General features: G+C 47.3%; 1 protein-coding gene across 1 annotated transcript in view; it reads left to right on the forward strand.

Moving 5' to 3' along the window:
* The window catches only part of LOC8052667 (BTB/POZ domain-containing protein 9), a 47,789-nt gene extending 33,917 nt beyond the window's left edge, over positions 1-13,872 (forward strand). The window contains exons 10-12 of the mRNA XM_029982859.4: positions 563-670; positions 11,673-11,751; positions 13,343-13,872. Coding sequence (XP_029838719.2) covers positions 563-670; positions 11,673-11,751; positions 13,343-13,489 — 334 coding nt within the window. The 3' untranslated portion in view covers positions 13,490-13,872. The remainder of the gene's footprint in view (positions 1-562; positions 671-11,672; positions 11,752-13,342) is intronic.
* Positions 13,873-22,295: the final 8,423 nt, after the last annotated feature.

Below are 22,295 nucleotides of genomic sequence, written 5' to 3' on the forward strand. Positions count from 1 at the left end.
GGTCAGAGCGAGAGTGATATCTCCTGTGGAGCGAGTGAAGGTTCGCCTGCTAACGCGAGTGAAAAACGCGGTTCGTCTGCTACAAAGCGTCATTCACAGATAGAAATGAAACGAGAAAACATTGTCCATCGTCTGCTAACAGACCAGAGAAATGTTGACCGGCTGCAATGAACCGGATGCCGTGGCAAAGTGAAATCAGACGTAGGCTGAAACTGTGATCATCTGCGACGTCACGTTGGAAGCCACTGACAACCGATGCTTGGTTTGCAAATCTCCAAGTTGTTGCGCTGCCATACACAAGCTGACATCGGCTACCGAATGCAGGAGTACTAAAGACGAGCATAGCGGAGACCGCAAGACCTTTCTCATTTCTGAGGGAGTGAGGCGTTCTCACCGAAATATTGCCCAATTGTGAGGTCGCGGACATTCAAGAATGTCCCATTGGTTGATTACGCGCAAGGTGTGGCGCCATGTTCAATCAGCAGCCGAGAACGCTCTCCCTCTCACCTCAACCAAAATTGAACCCCTGGTGACAGCCCGGTGGCGGTGTGTTCTGCTGCAGGCTCCTACTGTGGGACTGTGACTCCCGCCAGTACAGCTACTATGTGGAGGTGTCGGTGGACCAGCAGAATTGGACCATGGTGGCAGACAGGCGTCAGGAGCTCTGCAGGTGAGCAGCCTCCCCGGGGACCATCCCCTAAGTGAAACTAATTGTGTTTGTCTAGACAGGAAGAAGTTAGTCAGCCCCAGTGCTGCAGATGAGAGATTTAGCCAGTGCAGTATTGGTGCCAACCTGGAATCTGTAGTGTGAATCACGCGACAGTGGTACACGACTGCTTACACATCGGCACAACGCGCGTCCAGATCAAAACGGGCAGGGGTGGGGTTTGTGCTCTGGATCCTCGGGTTCCGGAGCACGAGCTTTCACTCCGCGTGCTCCAAGCTGCAGTGCGTTAACACACTTGGCCACCGATCTGTTGGGTGCTCCCATTGCATATGCCACTACCTCACGACCTCGACGGCGCATCGATCCTTTGAGGAGACTGTGTCAGTTGGTTTGTTAAGGCTGCGGTACCACGGCGGCCATCTTGAACAAAACATTAGTTGAACCACCAGGGCGGCGTTGGCTGTCCGTATGAGCAAATGCTGCAAAACCTGCGCGCCAATTTCGAAACCCTTTTTCCCGTCGCTTGCGACCTTGAGTTTCCTTCTCCACTCTTACGCCCCTCCTTTCACGTGTTCACCCTCTGGCGCGTCGCGCCCACGTTCATTGTTGGGAGGACAATGTACCGGATAATCCCCAACTTGAGGCCCCCTGCCAAAATTGTCCGGCTGCCAAGTGATTTGAGCGAGATGTGGTTTTGAAGCGGTATGGAAAAGTGGGACCGTCAATTTTGAACTATGCCTTTTCGATACTGCATAAGTTGTGTACGGGGCTGGCCAAGGCACGGGTGCGAGGACGTAACTGTATACAATGCTTGGGTTGCAGGAGCACTCGCGCGTAGAAATGGTAGGACGCGCTTTCTGAAATCACACGCCTACATTCCGCAGCGTTGCAATCCTACGAGTAAAACAGAGTACATCTTTGGACAGTGCGTGAGTTGGTGCCGGCCGTACGAAAGACACACCTCGCGCTTCCTGTCACTACTGCCTCTGCTTGCACGCGCTGCCGATTGGCGGTCCTTTCTTTATTTTGTTTCGTCGCTCTTTTGAAAATACTGAAACTATTATTTTCTCAGACCCTGCTCATCGTACCTCTGCACTACAGTTGTGTAAACACATTGTGATGTAATTTGAGATATGGGACGGCGTGTCTACATTCTTATTTCGTGTGTAATGCCGGCATAATATTCCTTTGCTGCCAGAGGGTCAAAATAATGGTAGGGTTGGCAGCAAAAACTATTTCAATAACCGAATTATGATCAAACACTAGTAAGAACATAAAAAAGAAATCACATGGGGACAATAAAAATATTGCTACAAAAGGATGGTGCGCGGGGCACAAACAATATTCGGAGTGACGTTGAGGGAACGCGACAAGCCAGATCTTTCCTGATGGCAGCCGTAAAAGTTGATTGGTGCCTCGTTTTGATCGCCTTTGCACGGAAACTCGTCGACTACCGACTATCTTGTCAGTGGTGAACATAGTGAGCATGAACTTAATGATTTTTTTGTTGTTTTTGTTTCTGTAGTGAGAGTATGGAAATATGAGACATCCGCTGACGCTTGCGTCGGCTAACGGAACCTCAATCGCCGATCGCGGCCGATGTCATGGGCGTATACAAATACATCAAGTCGTCTGGGCGGGAGCAGTTGAAGCGCCGCACTTTTTTGGCCGGTCAGTAGAGACTCCGCGAATTCTGACTCGAGGCTACTCTGTGCGGAGGGAGCCGCTACTGAGCGCGACCAATCGGAAACTAAGGATGGCTGAAATTTCCTAATTGCCATGAGATTTGAAAATTCGTTCTTGCCGTCATAGTAAATTCGTCCGAATCGCTATTCGATTTACTAATCGATTATTTGGATGAAAAGGTATATTTCAAAATTCGTACGTGGCTCACCAAATGGCAATAAACTTGGTATAGGATTTCAAACCTATATAGTGTCGCCCTAATTTACAAACTTGTTTCACTTGAAATTAGAGTTCACACGCAAGCGAGCTGGTGGAAGCCTATACTAAAAAGGCCAGAAACAAGAGAAACAAAAAATAAATAAATAAGAGCGGGATAAGCGCAACACAGTCTCAAAGCGGTAACCGTTCTTCATTAGGTGATGAAGAGTGGTCCCCGCTCGAAACGTCGTAGTAAACTTCGAATTAGTAACTCTGACAGTACGCATTTTTGCCTTTGTATATATATATATAGAGAGAGAGAGAGAGAGAGAGAGAGAGAAAGAGAGATAGGTAGATAGATATTTTTCACTATTTGCTGACGGCCGAAACTAACTATGCAACACAATTTTCGCTAAAGGCTACCGTTATTTACAAAATATGACGAGCGTAGTTATTATATCTGCAATAATTTGATAGCAGAAACATAATTCGATCAAGCTACTTGATGAGTTGGCGTTCAATGAAGCGGTGTTCGATGAAATGTCCACTATTCGATGAAACGCCAATCAATAAAACAGAGCTTCATCGGACGAAGATGCCTAGCTGTTGTGATCCGCAATATTTCGCGCAAAAACGAAAGACACCAGAATAAACAACAAGTAAAACCACAGAGCTGCCCCGCCTCATATCACCCTCAGTTGGAGCTCGACTGACACATTGCGCCGATCAAGCATCACCAACAGCTCAACACCTAAACGCCACGGCGTTCACTATCTTTGTTTGGGTGATTCCACCCACTAATATAACAACTCATACAATGCGCCGTGATAAAGTGCTTTTTGTCTTTGTGTATGTGTTTTCGTGACATCTAACCTCTGTTTGCGCTCTGACTAAGAATGAAACCATGTATACTAAAACATCGATAGTGGTCTCTATTTTTAGCAACGCTCGCACACGTCTTGTCTTTGACGCAGTGGCATTCTCATCTCCCATACACGGACATTTGGACAAAATAGGTTGGTCGGCCTTCACTCATTAGCTGCGGAACGTTTTGACCGTGACGTATCTATAACTCAAAGAAGCACCGACAGGCGGGTGCCCCTTTGAAAACAAATCATGCTCGCGTAGAGATATTTAGCGGCTATAGTATAGTCCGTGGGTATTTATTTCTAGGCCAACTCGTCGGCGTCAGTCAGTACAGGCGCTGGAGGCGTGAAGAAAATGCTGGCAGATGTCGGCTTGACGAGCCCCACACTCTCCCCTTACAGCAGATGGCAAATAAACCAACAACAATATTTGTCGACGAGCAATTGATTGAAGAGGCCAATCGGTAGTAGGATGACTCGACAAAGGGTAATTCATCAAAAATTCCAACTCGTTGACAATTGTCTGTGAGGCCATTCAGTTTCCACATTGCACTCATCTTTTGTATTAGAACACATGCACATGTTAGACATTTTAATATAAGCAAGTTTCGGGCACCGGATATTTTTTTGAAAAGCTGTTTCACCGAATTTCGCATTTCCCGGTTCGTCGAATTTTGATATGAAATCATAATATAATTATTATACTTGTCACTTCTTCAATTAGAAATGGTTACAAATAATTATAAAATAAAAGTAGGCTTTCGCAAAAATTATGTCGATTATAGGCTATGCCAACGTAGCCGAACAGTAAAAAAAAATGTTATGAGGGTTTTTTTGTTAGGGTTCAGGAAAGACAAAGGCGATTCTTCAAATGAGCACTGGTCACACAGGCCGACTGGTAACATAATTAAAATAAAAGCACCGACTTCACAGAACAGGAAAAAACAATTTCACTAGACGTTTCGCCTCCATGAATAAACGCCTCCATGAATCATGAATAACCAACTCGCCCAAGCTGAAGTTCTGACCAGTTTCGCCTCCCTTGCGGGAGGCATCTTCAGTAGTTACACAACAATGCCTGTGTAAGCTTCGTGGAGAGGGCCGCGTTTTTTGTTACACACGGATGTGTGTGTCCCTGCGAACTAACCACGATTCTAGGATTTTCGGGACCCCCATCTGTCCTCCCTCGCCAAGGTCGTCGCGGCCGGGAAGTCAAAATAATGCCCTATTGTCCACACATAGTACACCAGTTCAGACTTCAGTCGGGTCGCGTGGGATGCGCACGTGACGTCACGCTTGTGTTTACAAAGCAAATGAAAAGTTCAACCTCAAGTCAACGCTATTTATCAAATATGTCCGTACTTCGTGGAGAGGGCCGCGGTTTTTCTTATACACGGATGTGTCTCTGAGAACAGACACGATTTTAGGAGATTTTCGAGACCCCCATCTTTGTCATAGGGTGACTCGTTTATCGGACTGTTCGTCGCAGCGAGAGTACAGGGAAGGATAATAATTCATACCCTATATCGTGCAGAAGAGAATATTAAAAACAAAAAAGAAAACGAAGCGAAAATTTCGATTTCTTTTCTTGTGGACAGGGCATTGTAGGTGAACGTGGCTTCCTTGTTTGATTCGCCAAAGTAGCAACAAAGCGGCATTTTACGATCGAGCGAGCACCGTCGGAAACACTGCCGAAAATAATTTTATAGGGAGTTTCACGGCTTTCCGGGATACGGTCCATTCGTCACATGCACACTCGTCACAGGACGATTGGTCACAGGACGATTCGTCACACAGGAACATTCGTCATAGGACGACTCGTCACGCGGCCAACCGGTCCCACAACAGTTCGTCCCCCCAAAAATGTATTGTTCAATTTGGTTCGGGCGGACAAAGTGGCTCACCTCATATCTTATGTGTTTGGCTTCTGAAAGGCGAAGAATTTGTAACAAACGTTTTAGCTTCTGGCTCGGTCCCGAACGTTGAATGTTGGTTCGGCCTCACAAAGTGGGTCACCTCTTATTTTGGCGTGTCTTTCGCTTCTCAAGGTCAAAGAATTTGTAACAGACGTTTTAGCTTCTGGGTCCGTCCCGAACGGTGAAAGCGGAGGCCATATAAGAGCGACTATTTTTGAACTTGGACTACATTCAAAATAATGGAGGTGATCGCAACAGAGACAGGTGGAGCCATGATGCTGCACGAGGGGTACTCGTACACATTCAGCAGAAAGAATTCCGATACTTATTGATTTTGTCGAATATGTGTATGCAAGGCAAAAGTAAAAACTGATTTGGCTGCCAGTCGGATTATTGCTCGTTCAAGCCAGCAACTGAGATCAACCTGCTGAAGACTCGGAATATAATGAAAGGAAAAGCGGGGGAATATTGTAAGAATATTAGTTTTCCTAACCATTGGTTTATGTGACAGTGGGAAGGCGTGAAACTCCTCATCAGGGAATATGGGCAGTTGTTGAAATTTGCGATTTATTATCGTCCCCTGCCCGATCGATGTGGCCAGTTGCCCGCATGACGAGTCATCCTGTCACGAATGTTCCCATGGGACGAATCGTCCTGTGACCAATCGTCCTGTGTCGAGTGCGCATGTGACGAATCGTCCTCATCCCCGGCTTTCCACTGCGACATAAGCACGTGGATAGAAAAACAAATATTGACAACAATAAATGTCGAATATTTTTGGCACGCTCACACCTGGTTTTTCTTCATAATTTGATGACTCATATGTTGATTTTGTTTGCGGAACCGTACTTCTGACCGGCAATTGTATTGCGTACGCGAAGCTTTTGCGTGCGATCCGCTACAGTTAATTATTTTTGGGGTGTCCAAGTTGAAGCGGTGCGTGTTATTTTTCGATCTCTGTCCGAATGATACAAAGTTTCACGTCTTCACCCTGTGAGTGAAGTGAGTTGGTCACTGCTAGCATCGAAGGCTAACTTCGAATTCTAATTTGGAAATAATGTCTCTGTTGCCGCATCGCGGACAAAGATATATATGCTCTTATCACTGTAGCAAAATAATGTGGCAGGATTTGTGCTCTTGTTATGAGCGTGTACCATTGTAGTCGACGTCATCCCAGCACGGCGTATTGTTTTTGTATTCGGTTCAGCCCTGCAAACCACACTTAGGAAAAAAATGAAATTTTGCACCTTGTTTGTTCAATTTTTTGTTATACTGCAGAAACACATTGCGCCCCGTGTTTTTGAAGGCACGGTAGACGGTGGTGACGGTGAGGTGACCGACCCCCATGTCAGCCGGCGTCTCGCTCGATCTCCTCGGAGGACATGTCGTTTTTACTGGTGACTGGTGCATACGTGGAGCAACTCCGCGCGCATTGCGTTCTTCATCTCAGAGAAGGCAATACATGACTCAGCTCTATCTCGTCATCGCTCCAAAATGACAAGTGGAATTCGCAACTGTAGTCGGTGACAGGTCAAGAACGAAGTGGGAGCTCCTCCCACCCTGTTCCACTTCAGCGGAGCGAACGGGGGAGAGGAGGTCGCCCCCTCTCCAGCGTTCGCAAATGGCAAATTTTAGTTTATTAGGCCACTAACTGTCAATTTACGCTCGTTCCTTTACGTCCGCCGCAGCCGATAATGTTATCCCCGGGAATACCAAAAGTATAATTTCTTTCAGCCAAAAAAACAAAACAAAACAAAACATAATAATAAAACGCCCGGTATATCACAGCTTTGACAACGCTTCACGTATGTGAGGTTCGATGACCGACAGAGAACCACCGCTGGCCGTGCTCCCGAAGCGGGGAAGTGCAATTTATGGAGACCGATCATATTATCAGAAAGGTGCAGACTAGGGAGCCTTCATGTGCGCGAAGCGCACATGGAGGCACTCTAATGCAGACAATCCAGGAAAAGTATTCTTGCAACTATGAGGTTCCAGTTGTACTTACACATGCATTATCGTCAAATTTGACGGAGTTCCTTCCAACACTAAAGAGTTGTCAAGAGTGAAGATTATAAAGGAGAATATCAGCAGGAATCTATTGTCTGTTTACTGAAAACAAAACAAGCATCAGAAAAACGCATTTGGGCGGCCCGGGGCGGCCAGAAGCACGGACTGCGCGCACCCGAATGGGAGGACACTCCTAGCAATTTGTTTTCAGAGCCTCGGTATGCCGGCTGCCGGCCAAATAGTCACTTTAATTCTATTATGGCTTTCGAAACGTAAATACACGCTCGAGAATTTTCAACAATATCACGCGAGCGCCGACCGGCCTGTAGATCAGCGCATCGTCACGGCGCGAAGTAGCGATATCAATGACAGTACGCGCGTGCGCAGAAGAAACGCGCCGAAGTCGGCGTCGGCTGCTAAGCTGTTTCCCCAATCACGACCCAACCCTGGCGCGACGCCCACCGCTTGCTCCACCCCATAAGCAGGGGACCTAGTAATCAAAGCGACACACACGGTACGCAAAAACGAACAGCAGCCAGTAGGAAGGACACCGACACGAGCTTAGTCAGCGAACGAAAAGACAGACACAAACTTCACTCTGGGCAAACAGAGCAGGGGTAGTTACAAGGTTGAGAGGCGTGCTCAGACGGAGGTAAGCAGTGCACAATAAATACGCGAAAACTCGCAGCAACCGAAGAACCACGCAGCAAACACGTACGTGCACACGCACCAGAAGCACGTGCGTCACGCTGCGTATCTACGCGGAACTGGCGATTTTGGCATTTCGGTAATTTGAAACTTCGATATCGATTGCGTGAACAATTTATTCAGCAAACTGAACCGGTGGAGCCTCGCATAAAAAAAAAATCGTTTGACAATATGAAAGCGACTGAAATTCTTCCTAAAAGCTATATTAGCAGAAAATACCGTGTTATAAAGGACCTCACGAGTTTCGACCAAGTTTTCCAGGACGTTATTTTGCAAGAAACGGAAGAAGCCAAGTGTACAACCAGTTTCCGAAGCTGGCAACCACAGCTGGAATCAGCGCCATCCTCGGCAGTTTCCTGAACCTCGCGTAGTCACATTTCAGCCACCGCCACATAGAGGGCGCAACCAGACATCCAATTTGTGTTTTCTGTATGTTTTATGATTTTTTTAAATAAATAGGCTCGATTAGTGAAAATGTGGGCTAATAATCAGGACCTGGAACAGTAATCTCCATTTAATACTAAAAATATCGGCCTAAATGTCTGCCAAAAGGGGTCAAAATACTCGTTTTTGACTATCAACAAATACGTGATTTCACCTATATTCAAACTTTTTTTATGGAAAATCAAAAGTGAAATTTAGAAACAGGGCCTCGCTTTGCAAAGCAGAATATGTTTTTCTTTGCGGGCCTACAATTTTATTCATGTGTGCCAATCCCTAAGCGCTGTACCACTGTACTACCAAATGAAGTTTGCCAAAATTAACGGTTTTTGTCACTTTTCACGTGAGCATTCCGAAAAAAGTTTAAGCCATATTACAATGAAATTTAGCGTAACTCTTTCGACCATAATTACAAACTGATGTAAAAAGTTTCAAATAAAATGACCGAGTAGGCGCCCAAAACTTCGCGACTGAAGTGCTTCCGCAAAGTCAATTTTTCTAAAGTAAATATCTGTCAAAATAAAATAAAAAACGAAAAAAGGGCCTCCGTTGACAATGAACGCACTCTTCTTCTATAACATTCTAAAATTTGAAAGAAATTGCTCAAATAGTGCACCCTGTACCACTGTACTACGAAACCATGTTTTGCCGAAAAGGCCAATGTTCGCGGGTGCCCACTGAATTAGCGTTTTGCACTAGGAAAACAAATCCTACATCAGATAAAAGATAATGTTGTACACTACAAGGTGATATATAACACATAATTTTAGCAAGCTTGAACACGCCACGATCGCATTTCGAAAACGTGCTGAAAGCGTCATATGTCATGGCCGCCGTGGGACCGCAGCCTTAACGCATGAATTCTCAAACTGGGTTCCGCAGGTACCTAAAGGGTTCACCGAACTGTAAAGTTTCCTCAGTTGTCCCCACCTTTAGGTGAAGAGTGCCTTCCGTTTCAGCACGGTTTTCTAAGACTTGGACCATCCATTGATGCTTAAAGGAGCTGTGCAACGATATTCAGTTGGAATGTTTTTCACTATACACGAGCTTACTGGCACTAGTGGGACTCAAGGATACTCGCACGCAACTCCACTGGCCAAGAAACTCTTTTGTTGCGGTGACATTTCAAGGACAAAAGCAATTATTTTCGTTCAATCTCTCCTTTACAAAATTTGATGACGTAACGTGGGGATCGCAGAACACCCAAGTGACAATATTTTTAATGCGGTTCATAAATTGGACCCGAGCCCTGCGTGGGCACTCGATTTGGGCTCGTGATAATTACTAGCTCGAGAAGCATTCGGGTAGTTGCCCGCGTCCAATTGCTGCAACGAGGACAATAGCCGAGCCATAACAATATCTGGAACTCAGCGCGTGTCCTGTGCTTTGCCAACCCCAGCGCGTGGCTATGATCAACATTGGCGGCATATAATCGGCTCCAGATCACGTGGCCGCTTGTTCTGGCTGCGAGTTGAGGGGGTGAACGCTGCTCGTTTTTCTTTAATTTTTTTCTGGGACTTCTATTGCGTGAAGTGAAAAACGGACGCGTGTTTCATAGGTCATTAACGTCAGGGATCTGTTCTAAGTGGTATTTGCGCAAGGTACAAAAATTGTTGCATCGCCCCTTTAACTACCTAACAAAACACTTCCTGTCACGCGCATTAATGTTTACAAGGTCTCTAGACTTTTTCACTGCTTTATTGTATCTGTTCGGAAGGGAATTCGATTAAAAGATATGGGCATTCCTCAAGATGGAAAAGTTTGAAAACCCCTGTTTTAAGGTATAGCGCTACAGTTTACTGCGTATGTGCCTGTAGGTGACGCATTTAACATTTGAAAGTTTGAAAACAGGAGCTTACAGAAGTCAGAAGAAAAATGAGTGTTTTAAAGCGGTAGCTTTGTAGGCCCCACTAACCTCAGGAGCCACATAAGCATGAAATGCATAGACTGGTCAGTCCATAACTGCTAAACAATCTTTAAAAATATCAAAAAACACTTGTGACAGGAATTGAGATTTGGTTGCCGGCGTGGAAGCCGAGTGCGCTGCTGACTGAACTATAGACCCATCATGCAGGAACGGAAGGAGCAAAACGAGGTGGTGTTAGAGGCACCACGTGAGGTAGCTGCATCAGCCACCCCAGGCACTGAAAGGCTAAGCGTCATCCTGCCCTAGGCACCACCGTGAACGTCTAGCTAAGCCTTTTTTTTTTTTGTGTGTATTCATCAAAAACACATTTTGGGCCAATGTGGCATTTATTATAACAAAGATGACCCCTTAAAGACCAACGACCAGTTCGCACTTTCCACTTTTCCCCTGCTTCCTCCTCTCCCCCCTTCTAGCCTGTCCACCGTTGCCTGTATCTTCCTCCCTAATGGTGAGGAGGGTCTTCCCCTTGCAGAATCTCGAGTCTGGTCGTCGGCCTTTAAGAGACACGACTGTGTAGAAAAATTGATTTAAGTACTTAGCGTAAAATGAATTGACTCAGCATCCGTTGGCGGGCATTCATGTTGATGTGCTTTGATCTGTTTCAATCCATATGACCTGTCTTGTTCATTTGGCTTTTGGGGTAATATGTTAGGGATATCGACGCAAACATGGGACATATATTGCATCAGTTGTGTTTATACAAAGTACCGTATTTACACCATTGTAAGTCGCCCCCCCCCCCCCCCCACATATCACATCAGCAAAAAAAAAAAAAAAAAAAGTTAGATGCGCACTTTACTGCGTACACGTGAGAACGGCAAAGTATCTGTTTTGAAAGCCCAGCCTCCAACACGTGATCGATGCCTTCTGGAGTGCTTTGGTTGTGCATGCACGCGTGAGATGCATGAGATGGCCAGGCATTATCGAAACTAGGAAGTTCACGCACAGACACAGATTGGACGCGAGGGCCGCGTCGGCGTTTGGCCAAACACAAGTCACAACCGAACATCAACGACGCACTCAGTTACTCGGCGATCGAGCGCGAGTCTCGGCCGATCGCCGATGCAGCGTCCAATTTGTGCCCCACGGTGCCGTCCGACTCCGATAGATGACTCAGAGAGCGCAGCGCTGTTGCCCGGTTATCTAGGCATTGGCTCTGGGAGTAAACAAGAGGGGGGTGGTTGTCTGCAGCCGGGCTGAAAAAGATCCGCACCCTGTCCGCCTCCTCCAAGCACCCTCGTCCTTGCTCGCAGGTCGTGGCAGCTGCTGCGCTTCCCTCGCCAGCCCGTGGTGTTCGTCCGCATCGTGGGCACCCACAACACGGCCAACGAGGTGAGGCCAGCGTCGCTCGGTCTTCCTTGCGTGCCGCCCGGAATCTCGGGGGAGCCCTTAAAGCGAGGCATTACTCAAATTTGCGGCCGCGTCGCGATCGCCCGTTTGAACCGTTGTATGCAGATTTGCGTTTTAGGAAGAGCACGGCTAATGTTCCCATTCAACATCCGCCTTCCTGGCAGGGCGGGCCACCGCCTACTTTCGAAGCGTTGCCGCGTCATTTTTTTTCGCATCTTTCGCGTGATGCCATGGAGGATGCGCAGGCTCTGGTGATGGAGAGCTATGTGGGGCGATTCATCGCTTGTTGACACGCACACATCGTGTGTGTCGGCGCGTGCGGATAGTTGGCAGTGTGGATGTTTTGCGGGTGCCCAAGGGTGCCCAAGGGAGCGCACAGAGAGTGACAGGTGCAGATGTGGAAAGGGCAACTCTACCCTCTCCAATTAACAGAACCTAACCTAACCTAACACTTCCACAAAAAACGAGAGTGCCCACAGACGAGGCTCAAATGCCTGCTTGGAAGCGTTCCCTGTGCCACCCCAAGGAAGTCCTTCCAACGTCCCATTCCTCTTTCGTACGCAGTCGGTTTTGTGTGATGTCTTGAGGCTTGCCTGTTTTCCTCCTTGCCAAAGGGTCTCCACCGAGATTGCAGAGATGCTGAGACCAGTGTGTGCGGGGCCTTCTTTATTGCTGGTCGAGGTTAGCCCTCTTGCTTGTATGACTAATGTGCGCTATTCTTGTTAGCGCAAAATATGGCGACCAAACTGCGACGGATTTTTGTCGTTCTCTGAGGCTACCGGTAAAGGGCTCTCCAGCTGTTCAGGAGGGTGGCACTGCTGTCGCACAGAAGTAGGCGACAACAAACTTTGGGGTGGTTCTGTACGACTCTTTTTTATCTATGCAAAGTATATGGTGCATTTCTCTACAGTTACGCTGGTTTCATTTGGATTTTGGTGTTACAGGTGCGAAGACTCGTCCTTTTGAAGGGCACACTTGCCGTGCAGCAAATCGTCGTTTTAAATTCATGCAGAACCGCTTCCGAATCAGTGAAGAAAATCACTATTTATCGAGTCTGAGAAACTTGAAATTTCATCTTTGATGTGCTTGATATAACATGCTCCTGGATATTAGCGATTTTCATAGCGTATCTTCTAACCTACTTTCACGGCTTCGTCCTAAAACCGCCAGACGCTACGAGAATCTGATTCGCTTAAGTAAGCTGGGGAGCAAACCTGCCGTGACAGCTTTCCATTCTGGGTGCTAAATGACGTTGATTTCGCAAAAGTCTCCAATATTGAAATAATGTGCGTGTCCGGCAGAGTTTAGTACAAACAGGTGCAACTATTATTTAAGCAAAGTGGAAAAATTCCAGAGTACTATGCTCCATCTCACTTTACGTGCAAGCGTAGCAAAAGAGCGAGCTCTTTGCTTTCACCGTTCCTGCTTAGCATGCGCGCTTATGCAGGGCGAGCATCATTCGGGAGAACACGCTCCAGCTTGGGCTTTGCTCGCACATAAAGCGAAACGAAGTGTAGCCGCACGTCGTACACGTACGACGTTGGGACAACTGGTCCTCCTTGTCACGTCACAGGTGTTCCACTGCGTGCACTTCGAGTGTCCCGCTCAGAGCCTGGAAACGGGCGGCGCCCCCAAGGGACGGCCGGACCAGCGGTCTCCCCCGAACCAGGCCAGCAGCCAGTCGAGCAGCAGTCAGACGCCGTGCAAGGCAGACTCCTAGCCTCGCACGCCCAACGTTGGATCCCCTCGCATCTCCATCGCGACCACAAAGTGTTCTCTAGCAAGCTGCAGACTTTTCGAAAAGAGCTGGAGCCTACAGCAAGCTCGTTGCCCCCGGTGTGTCCCTCCTCCAGACTCTCGTGGCGTGTGCTAACAGAAGCCCCCCGTGTTCTGCTCCATCCCCGCTGCAACACCTTCCCGGAAACAAACTACCGCGGTAGACAGAAACTGTGCGGGAAGGGCGTCGCCGCACGGAAGCACTAGTCCAGTAGAGCCCACTAACCGACCTACGGCACCCTAGGTGATAGTCGTTAGAAGGGCACTTTGTTGTCGAGTAAGTCGCCCTGAAAACCGGTGAGTAAAATTGTGATTGTAGAAAGCTTGCGTTGGTGAGTGCTCGATTTACTCTTCGATTAACGCGTTCGTACCTGGCACGCTCTGTCCGTCGCATTTTTGAGTCGGCTGCCTTCGGTTTTGTGCTGGCCCGACGTCAAACATTGGCGAGGCGGCCAAAAAGTTGTTAATTCTGCACGAGGTACATCGTTTTGTAAAGTTGGGTGTCTTTAGAAGCGGGTGGTTCTCTTTTGGTCCCGTTCGCATTTCCACCTTCTCGTTTCCACCTTCTCATTTCAACCCAGTGCAAAACAACTTCTGCTTTTCTCCCTTTCTCACTTAAACCGTTCTGAAAACAAACTTTCGCGTTTTGACCATTCTCAAAACGACTTTTCTCATTTTAACTTTTCTCCTTTCAAACTTTCTTAAAACATACTTTCTGGTTGTAACCATTCTCAAAAGGACTTTTCTCATTTTAACCTTTCTGATTTCAAACTTACTAGAAACATGCTTTCTGGTTTTGACAATTCTCAAAACTACTTTTCTCGTGTTCATGATCAGGCTAGGAAAAGCAATAATATCAGCATACACTTATGGAAAACCGCAATAAAGGAACCAGTGACATTATGAAGTCCACGCACCTGGAGCTTTATTGCGCCTTGAAATGCATCTTAGAGTATGACACCTAGATGCTGATCCAGGCCATGACGGATGACACATAGGCAAATATACAGTGATCGTAGATCTGTACGACCTCTTCGACACTGGTTGTAAATAATTCAATATCCTCACAGGGCATGCCTGATGAGCATAATTTTCATCCGATGATTCACGACTGAAATGAAGGAAAAATGCTGTGCCTGGTAAGAAAGCCCTCAAGCCATGCAACATCCGCACCTGCACATTTCGAAAAAAAAACGCAGTAGCTCCCAACGCCTGTCTGCATCCCAACACCTCGTGGTGTGCACACCTTCCAGCATTGAAGCAATGAAGAGCCCCCAGCAGAGACGTTTTCATCTAAAAGAGTATACATATAATACTCGCATTCTCGACGTGACCACCGAATCCGAATTAATCCAACATTGGGATCGCGGAATGTTTCTGCGGTACTTACAAGCAATAACACACGAGGAGCACAATGATCCATCCGCTCCACACGACAACTTAATGGCATCAATACTGCCAATAGAGAGATAAAGTACCGAAACAGTGCTAGCACTTTTGAAACCACGTCGCCATGTGACCAGGTAACATCGTCAACAGACTAGGGACGGCACGCAGGTGTAAGGAAAATTGTTTCATGTGCTATGCACGAGGTGGCGCCACTTTGCAGTATCTATGTAACTCCTTCGCTTCACCTTCAACCTTCGTCCTCGACTGTTTCTCTTTTTTATACCTCACTGCCCTTTGTTTTGAGCACGTTCAAATGAGAACGGGTTCAATGGAGAAATGGTCGAAACGCGAAAGGTTAAAACGTGAAGGGAGTTTTGCAAATGGGGTTCATACGAGAAGGGTTCAAATCAGAATGGGTTGTTTCTAGACAGTGGCATACCAACTTGTTTTTGAGCGGGAAGGGCAAACCAGACCCCCTCCCCCCCCCCCCCCCCCCAGGGCCGGGAAGCGGTGCCCTTGTGCGCCGCCGGCCAGTGATTCCCCCTGCTCAGTGGCGGCTGTTTCAGGGGGGGAGGGGGGGGGGGGGGGGCAAAACATGCTTTGCCCCCCCCCCCCCCCACACTCTGAGAACTGGGGGGGGCAAGTGCCCCCCTTGCCCCCCCGGTTGGTACACCCATGTTTCTAGATATGCCCTTAGAAGCAACCAGTCAAAAGTTGGTCCTTTCAGTGTTCTTACCTGCCCGGGGCAACATTCTGCCTGGCAGTGCAAGATATACTTCTCCAAAATTTTAGCGTTTGCAATTTGATGAACAATCGAGATGACTGGACCATTTCACAAATGAGCACACACCTTCTCGCGGTGTGCAAAGGAGCCTGGTAACATCGAGAACTGCAGTGCTTCCTCGTATGGAGACGACAGATAAATGGGACATGAAAAGAAGGTTTGTTTGTGGGGGGGGGGGGAAGGGAAGGGAAGGGAAGGGAGGGAGTGTGGAGAGGGGAGCTAGGAAGAAATCGAGGTGTTTGATAAGTAGGGTTCCATCTTTTCAGTATAGTATGAATAGACCCGAAAGATAACTCCCAAGGTGGTTTTATCGAAAATTAAGGAGAAACACTGAATTGGAGCTGTCCTTGAATAAGAAACATTCCAAGCTCACGGGAAGAAATATTTATCTACTTCTTTTGTTTTGACAGGGAACACAGCTGGTCCCAGACTGCCTGTTATGCTGCTCCACTGGTTGTCCGATTCCCTTCATTGTATATCAAGATAGCGGAGGGCAAGTTCGTCTGCTTCTTGCGCAGGGGGTAGCGGTGACGTCAGAACGCCGAGCCCTGATTGGCTGATCGCGACCCCCTATCTGAGCGTCGTCTGCTCCTTCGCAACGTCGTCTGCGTCTGTCTTACATTTCCTGCGACTTTTGGAAGCGCAGAGCAGATTCACAAAACAATCTTACGCCAAAAATGTGCATAAGACAAAACTTAAGAACAAATTCGTATTCACGAAACGAAATTTTCGTAAGTTTTGCGCAGGTTACGACGAAATCCTACGACAGCTCCGAAGCTGTCTTACGCACTTCTTACGATCAAATCAGCATGGCCGACAGCGTCGCGGTCGCGACGACCCATGGACGTTTATTTTTCTACGTGAGCTTCTCACGCGTCCCGACTTCAAGCAGCAAGAAAAAAGTAAAAAGTACTTGAAACAGACCACGACGAACAAGAACGCTGGATCCACAAACACCCGGGAAAAGCTCCAACAGCCACGATTGCACTGAACGCGACCAAGCGAGCTGCGCAGTTAGGCCTAGCAGGCACTCCTCGACTCGGCGACCGTCTGCCCACGACCGGCTGGCGTGCTGAATGGAATATGCCCGCGCGACCCTTGTGAACCCTTCCCGTATTATACTTTGATCGCTGACCTCAATTTTAGATTAAGGGGTCAATTTCTTCGTCTTGTTATCTCCTTGTTTCCCGAGGCAGCGGTGACTCTCGCCGGTGAAAAAGCGGTGAATCTCCGACAGACGCAGGAAAGCTAAAGCAGCCATCGCTTTGACTAGCAGACGTAAAGCAGACGGCGTTAACTGCGCCAACCCGCCGACGCCGTTAAAGAGTGAGGAGTCTCGCCGCACACGAAAGGAGGGAAAAGTATTTGGGAGGGAACTTGCGGACACTAACACGTTCACCTCTCGGTTCTTAGCAAACAAACCTCGGCGCCTCGGGACACCTCGCCAGTGAGTCTTTCGACTTCTCTCCTTGATGCGCGTCTGCTAGTTGTTAGACAAAAACAACGTACCGCTCGAGTTATTTCTTCTGCCCTCTCTGAAAGGCGAAAGTCGCAGCGAAAGTAAGGCAGACGCAGACGACGTTGCGAGCAGACGACGTTGCAAAGGAGCAGACGACGCTCAGATAGGGGGTCGCGATCAGCCAATCAGGGCTCGGCGTTCTGACGTCACCGCTACTTCCTTTCTCATGCGCAGAAGACGAAAATGAGCCCACTTGCGAGGCGTATCGAAATTCATTCTCTGACGAGATAAGCCTGATAAACAATGATTTCTTTTGCCGGCATCAAAAGTAGACAGTACAACACGAAAAAAAAAAAAAAAAATTTAGGGACAAGTAAGTTGGAAAACACGGAACCCACTTTATAAGACGATATGGTAGACTGCAAGCAAAATATGGTTTACGTTCAGTCCCCTCGTATTCTCGAGCAAGGTTGATTGGGAGCCCCCATAGTTTCCAAACTTCTCCGTGGCACTCGCTGGTGCTGGTGCATTTTAATGGGAAGTGCATCGACATGACAGCAAAGGCTTTGGTTGTTTCGAGTTCCCACAGACAGATTTCTAGTCTCTTGATAGCTTGAGGCTTTATCACTGCTCTAAGTGGTTTATTTATCTCCTGGTGGCCCAAAGGCATTACAGAAGGGAGTGGGCTAGATCCTCCAAACAAATAACACACAGGAATGGACCGTTTGTGGAAATCGCCTGTTCAGGAAGTTCTGCTTGTAAAATACGTGAACATGTGCTCAAGTGAGTGCAGACACTCCCTCGACCGAGGTAGCCAGATCCTCCTAGCTTTATTTGGCTGCATTGACCTAGATTGAGCACCCCTAAAAACCCCTTTTTGGGACGCCATATTCTAAAGCACTGTTTAAAGCGCGCGTTCAAAACGAGCTCGCAACAGTAGGCTGCTAAGACTGACAACCCTGGTAGTGTAGAATGCACCCTGTATACAGTGTAACCCTGTAAAAGAACTGTGGGAGCTCGTCGTCAGCACGCGCTCAGCATTCGCGCACACAGCCATGGCCACCAGTGAATAATCCCTATTGTGGCTTATCTCTTTGCCCCCAAATTTCTTCTAAGACACTTCTTCCCTTCCACTCCTAACATGGAGATCGCAAAGAACATCTTTAAATTCGGCGCTCTTAGTGGTACCGACGGTAAGTGGTGGAAGGCAATTGCGATCCAGTATGTCATGGTAACTGTGCAAATAACTGCTCCTTTTTTTTTTTTTTTTTATCAGATTTTAATATTTTTCGGAGTACTCGAGTAATATGAAAGTCTGAATTGCGTATGTATCCATTTTAAAATTTTGTTGCGAATGTCGCCGAGTTTAGGTGGCACTTGCTCCACATTTAACGGTACGACTCGCGTTGAGTCCTTGAAGGGCACGAAATGGAGAAAGCCTTAGAGGGAAGTCATGTGGTGTTTTCCAAAATCATTATGGAGGGAGGCATCTGATGTTGCAGGGAAAGGGGGGGGGGGGGGTACCTTCATCATTTTGTCCTCCATAATGGACCTTTTCCACATACCGACGGCACCAGGCGATGGCTGCACGAACTAAAAATCGAGGAAGTAACCTACCTGCGCTACCAATCGATAATGGAAGCTACGCTATCAGTTTCTTCGCTCTCTGAGCAGCGGCGCCTGCCCAACGCGACTTTAAAGAGGGGGCGGGGCATCCGTGGCGTCCACCCTAACGTCGTGTTTTCCTTTCCGTCGACGTTCTTTTTTTGTGTAACACAATTATATATATGCTGGGGTTACGTGTTCTACTCGCTGATATACAGCCTCCTTTCGAATTTCCTCGATTTTTCGTTCCGACTTCCGCCGCTTGGCATCGGGCGCTCGCGCATGCGCAGAACGCTTCTCGGAAAAGGTCCATTAGTCCAAATAGATTTTATTTATTCTACCCTCGATGCCGGAGGCATTACAGAGGGGAGTGGTAAGAAAACAAATAAAATAGCGGTGGAAAATAGAGAACAGTTCAACAACGCTGAATGCATGGTTTGCAACACTTGAACAAAAAATTACACAAGCTCAAACGTGCTGACAAAAACTAGGGAGCATAGCATATGTTGTGATTGAGCTGGGCAATGCACGCACTGTGACATCACATGATGTCATGAAGTCGCGGTCCCCCGGGCCCCGACGCCGATTTGCGTCAACTGTCGCATGACGTCATAACGTCACGTGAAGTAAGTCGCGTGATGTATGTCGTGTAAAACCCTGATGTCATGTGAGATGTGACAGCATGGCATGATAGAGCCTGCAGTCACATGTGACATCATGACGTGACTGCACAGAGCCACGTGAGCTCATGACGTCACCGATGTCGCAGCCCTCGGCGACGGTTTTCGTGATGGTTTTCGCATGGAATTCGCCTGATGAAACATAATCGAGAAAGTGATGCGGTAGACGAAGGAAGCAAAAAAGTCTGCTTTGTGAGGGTGATCCAGACGTGCGGAAACAAATGATGGCGGGGTTATCGGCTGAATTCCGAGTACTGTGTAGTGATGTCAAATATTTGTGGAAAAGACAAACAATAGAAAGTCTGCGGTAATGTGCGAGGCTGCCCAGAAGGAAAGTGCTTGTAACTGATGTTATGCTAGCGGTGTAATTATAATAGGGTCATTTCCATTCCAAACGATCCAGGCCTAAACTCGACCCTCACGGATTCGGAGTAAAACATTTGTATGTGTTATTGCTGCTGTAAAAGTACCTTTCCCAAAATGTTTTAGCTGTAACTTTTTAAAAACATTTTTGACGTCGCCTTGAATTTTGCGGAAAACGCCTGTCGGCGTCAGTGCAGATTTTTAGTCAGCGTGCCATGCACTGGTATTTCTTTTTATGTTCCTCTTGGAATTTTTATTAATATTTTTTTTTTGGGGTGCGGGTTGGATTAGAAGGGAGGGGGGGGGGGGGCAGCCACATTACTAAATACAATTGGAAGCCGTCCTTCGTTTTTTAGCGCTTCATTTGATTTTATCAAAAAAATATGTACGATTCATACGACGGGCGCGCGTTAGCCAATCACAAGCTGCCTCTCTTGGAAAAGCGGCTTGTGACTGACGCGCCGTCACGCCGCCACCGCCGAATTCTGTGCTCCAGATTTTTCCGCTCAGAAAGGGGCGTAGCACGAACTTCGATCGCATTTTTAGTAGGGAAATAGACGTCGCACAAGCATAATTTTCGGATTTCTAGGATTTTTGGAGCCCGTAAGATAAGTTATCACCAAGAATAGACGATCTCAAAAATGTCTTTAGTGTACCTTTAAAGGGGCCCTCCGGAGCTTTCTGCGATCGTCTGTTTATGTTGTTATATTGCGTAGTAGGTGCAAGTTAATATGTATACAAAGTTTTAAATTACAAAACCGTTTATTAAGCAGATGGCAGTAGAAATATATCGGGACTATTTTCTCTCGGAAGACAATCCCCCATTCCCTGCCCATCGCTAAAACTTGACCAATGGAAATGCTGCATCTTGCGGTGAATGCGAACGTTATTATCGCAACACTTTTTAAGCTTGTTGTAAACTAGAGTTTGAAAAAAAAAAAAAAAAAAAGAAAACGTAAAACTGAATGTGGTGCGGGAAACATAGTCCGCAATTATCGCTCCAAAACCAGCGAACTATGTTTTCTCCCCGCAAGCTTGTTGGTAGTGGGTGATCCATCGGCGCGTCGGCTCGCCTGCTTCCCGGGGCGTCTGCAGGCGTGCGTTTGCGGGACACGTGTTCCTTCTTCCCGTGGATCCCGACTCCGAAGCCAGCTTTGCGATCCTTCCACGTCAACGAGTCAAACTTTTCCTTGTCATCTGTAAAATGCGACTGCGTATTGCAGTAGCAGCGCGACGGTGCGGTCCGACGAACGACGACTGCCGAGCACAAAGTCCGGGCCCCTTGACGACGGTCCGCGCGTGTTCGAGAGATTCCTCCGCGGGTCGGCGGTCGGCCGCGTTGGTGACGCGCAGTGACGCCGGAATCCTTCGCTTGCTATTGGCTGACGCGTAAAGAGATGCCCCTCCCGTTTTCCGGGGTCATCTCAGAAAGGGGGTCGTGCCGGGGACTTTGATAGCAATTTTAATAGGGAAATCCGCCGCGCATGACGGTAATTTTATGATTTTTAGGATCCTTAGGGCCTGTAGATTGAGTTACCGCCATAAATAGACCCGAGTAGGCCCGACTGAGACGAAACCGGTTTTTATGCCTCTTGCGGCGGCATAGGACCGGATGCGCTGCTGCGGAGCAGCTCCTAAGCCGTCGCAAAAGGCTCTTGTCTCAGCCGGTCCTACTCGGTTGCAAGTGTGTGAACGGGCCTTTACCATCCCCTTAGTGCTGACTCTTATTTTACTTATAAAATATTAAAAAAAAATATGACGAAATTCGCCTAAAGCGTAACTTGAGACTCTTGGGCAAGATCAATATCCGATTCCATGGACCAATCGAAGTTCCCTGAAAAGTGAAAACCCCATTCACAAAGATTGAACGCCGCTGTGAGATTGTTCTTATGAAGACTCACACGGCAGCACTGCTGTGTCCCCACAAAAAATTTACAAAGCTTTTTTTTTTTATCTAAATAAATTACTTTGCCGAACGCTCATTTTCTGCTCAAATGTAGCCCTAGGGGTCCGGACCAGTTGCCAAAGTTTCAACTTTAACCATCATCTTATTTAAAAGTGATTTTCCGAAATTTTCAACGGGAAAATGGCAGCCGACAGAGCTCTCGAATGCATGGAGACGGGCAGAAATGAGGTCTATTTTCCCATTGAAAATTAGGGGGAAAAAAAACGAGTCACAATTAGATAACGGTAGTGCTGAAACTTTGGCATCTCAATGAGTGTTCGGCGATGATAGTTCAGCTGCATCGTCTGCTAACCTACGCAATAATGCGCGTCTCTGCCTCAAAGCGGGGACGCAACAAAATAATTAACATTTTTTGTAGTGTGAGTGTTTCCTTTTTTTATTTATTTTATGCGCCGAGAAACCGAGGGAGAGGAGGTGACGGGAGCGCACGGGGACGGAACTGTTCAATGCTGGCAGTAAAACAAAATTCAAATTTTCTTTTTTAAACTTTATTTGCTTGTTTAA

This window comes from Ixodes scapularis, unplaced genomic scaffold, assembly GCF_016920785.2.
Source record: "Ixodes scapularis isolate PalLabHiFi unplaced genomic scaffold, ASM1692078v2 PGA_scaffold4__175_contigs__length_147842914, whole genome shotgun sequence".
NCBI lineage: Eukaryota > Metazoa > Arthropoda > Arachnida > Ixodida > Ixodidae > Ixodes > Ixodes scapularis.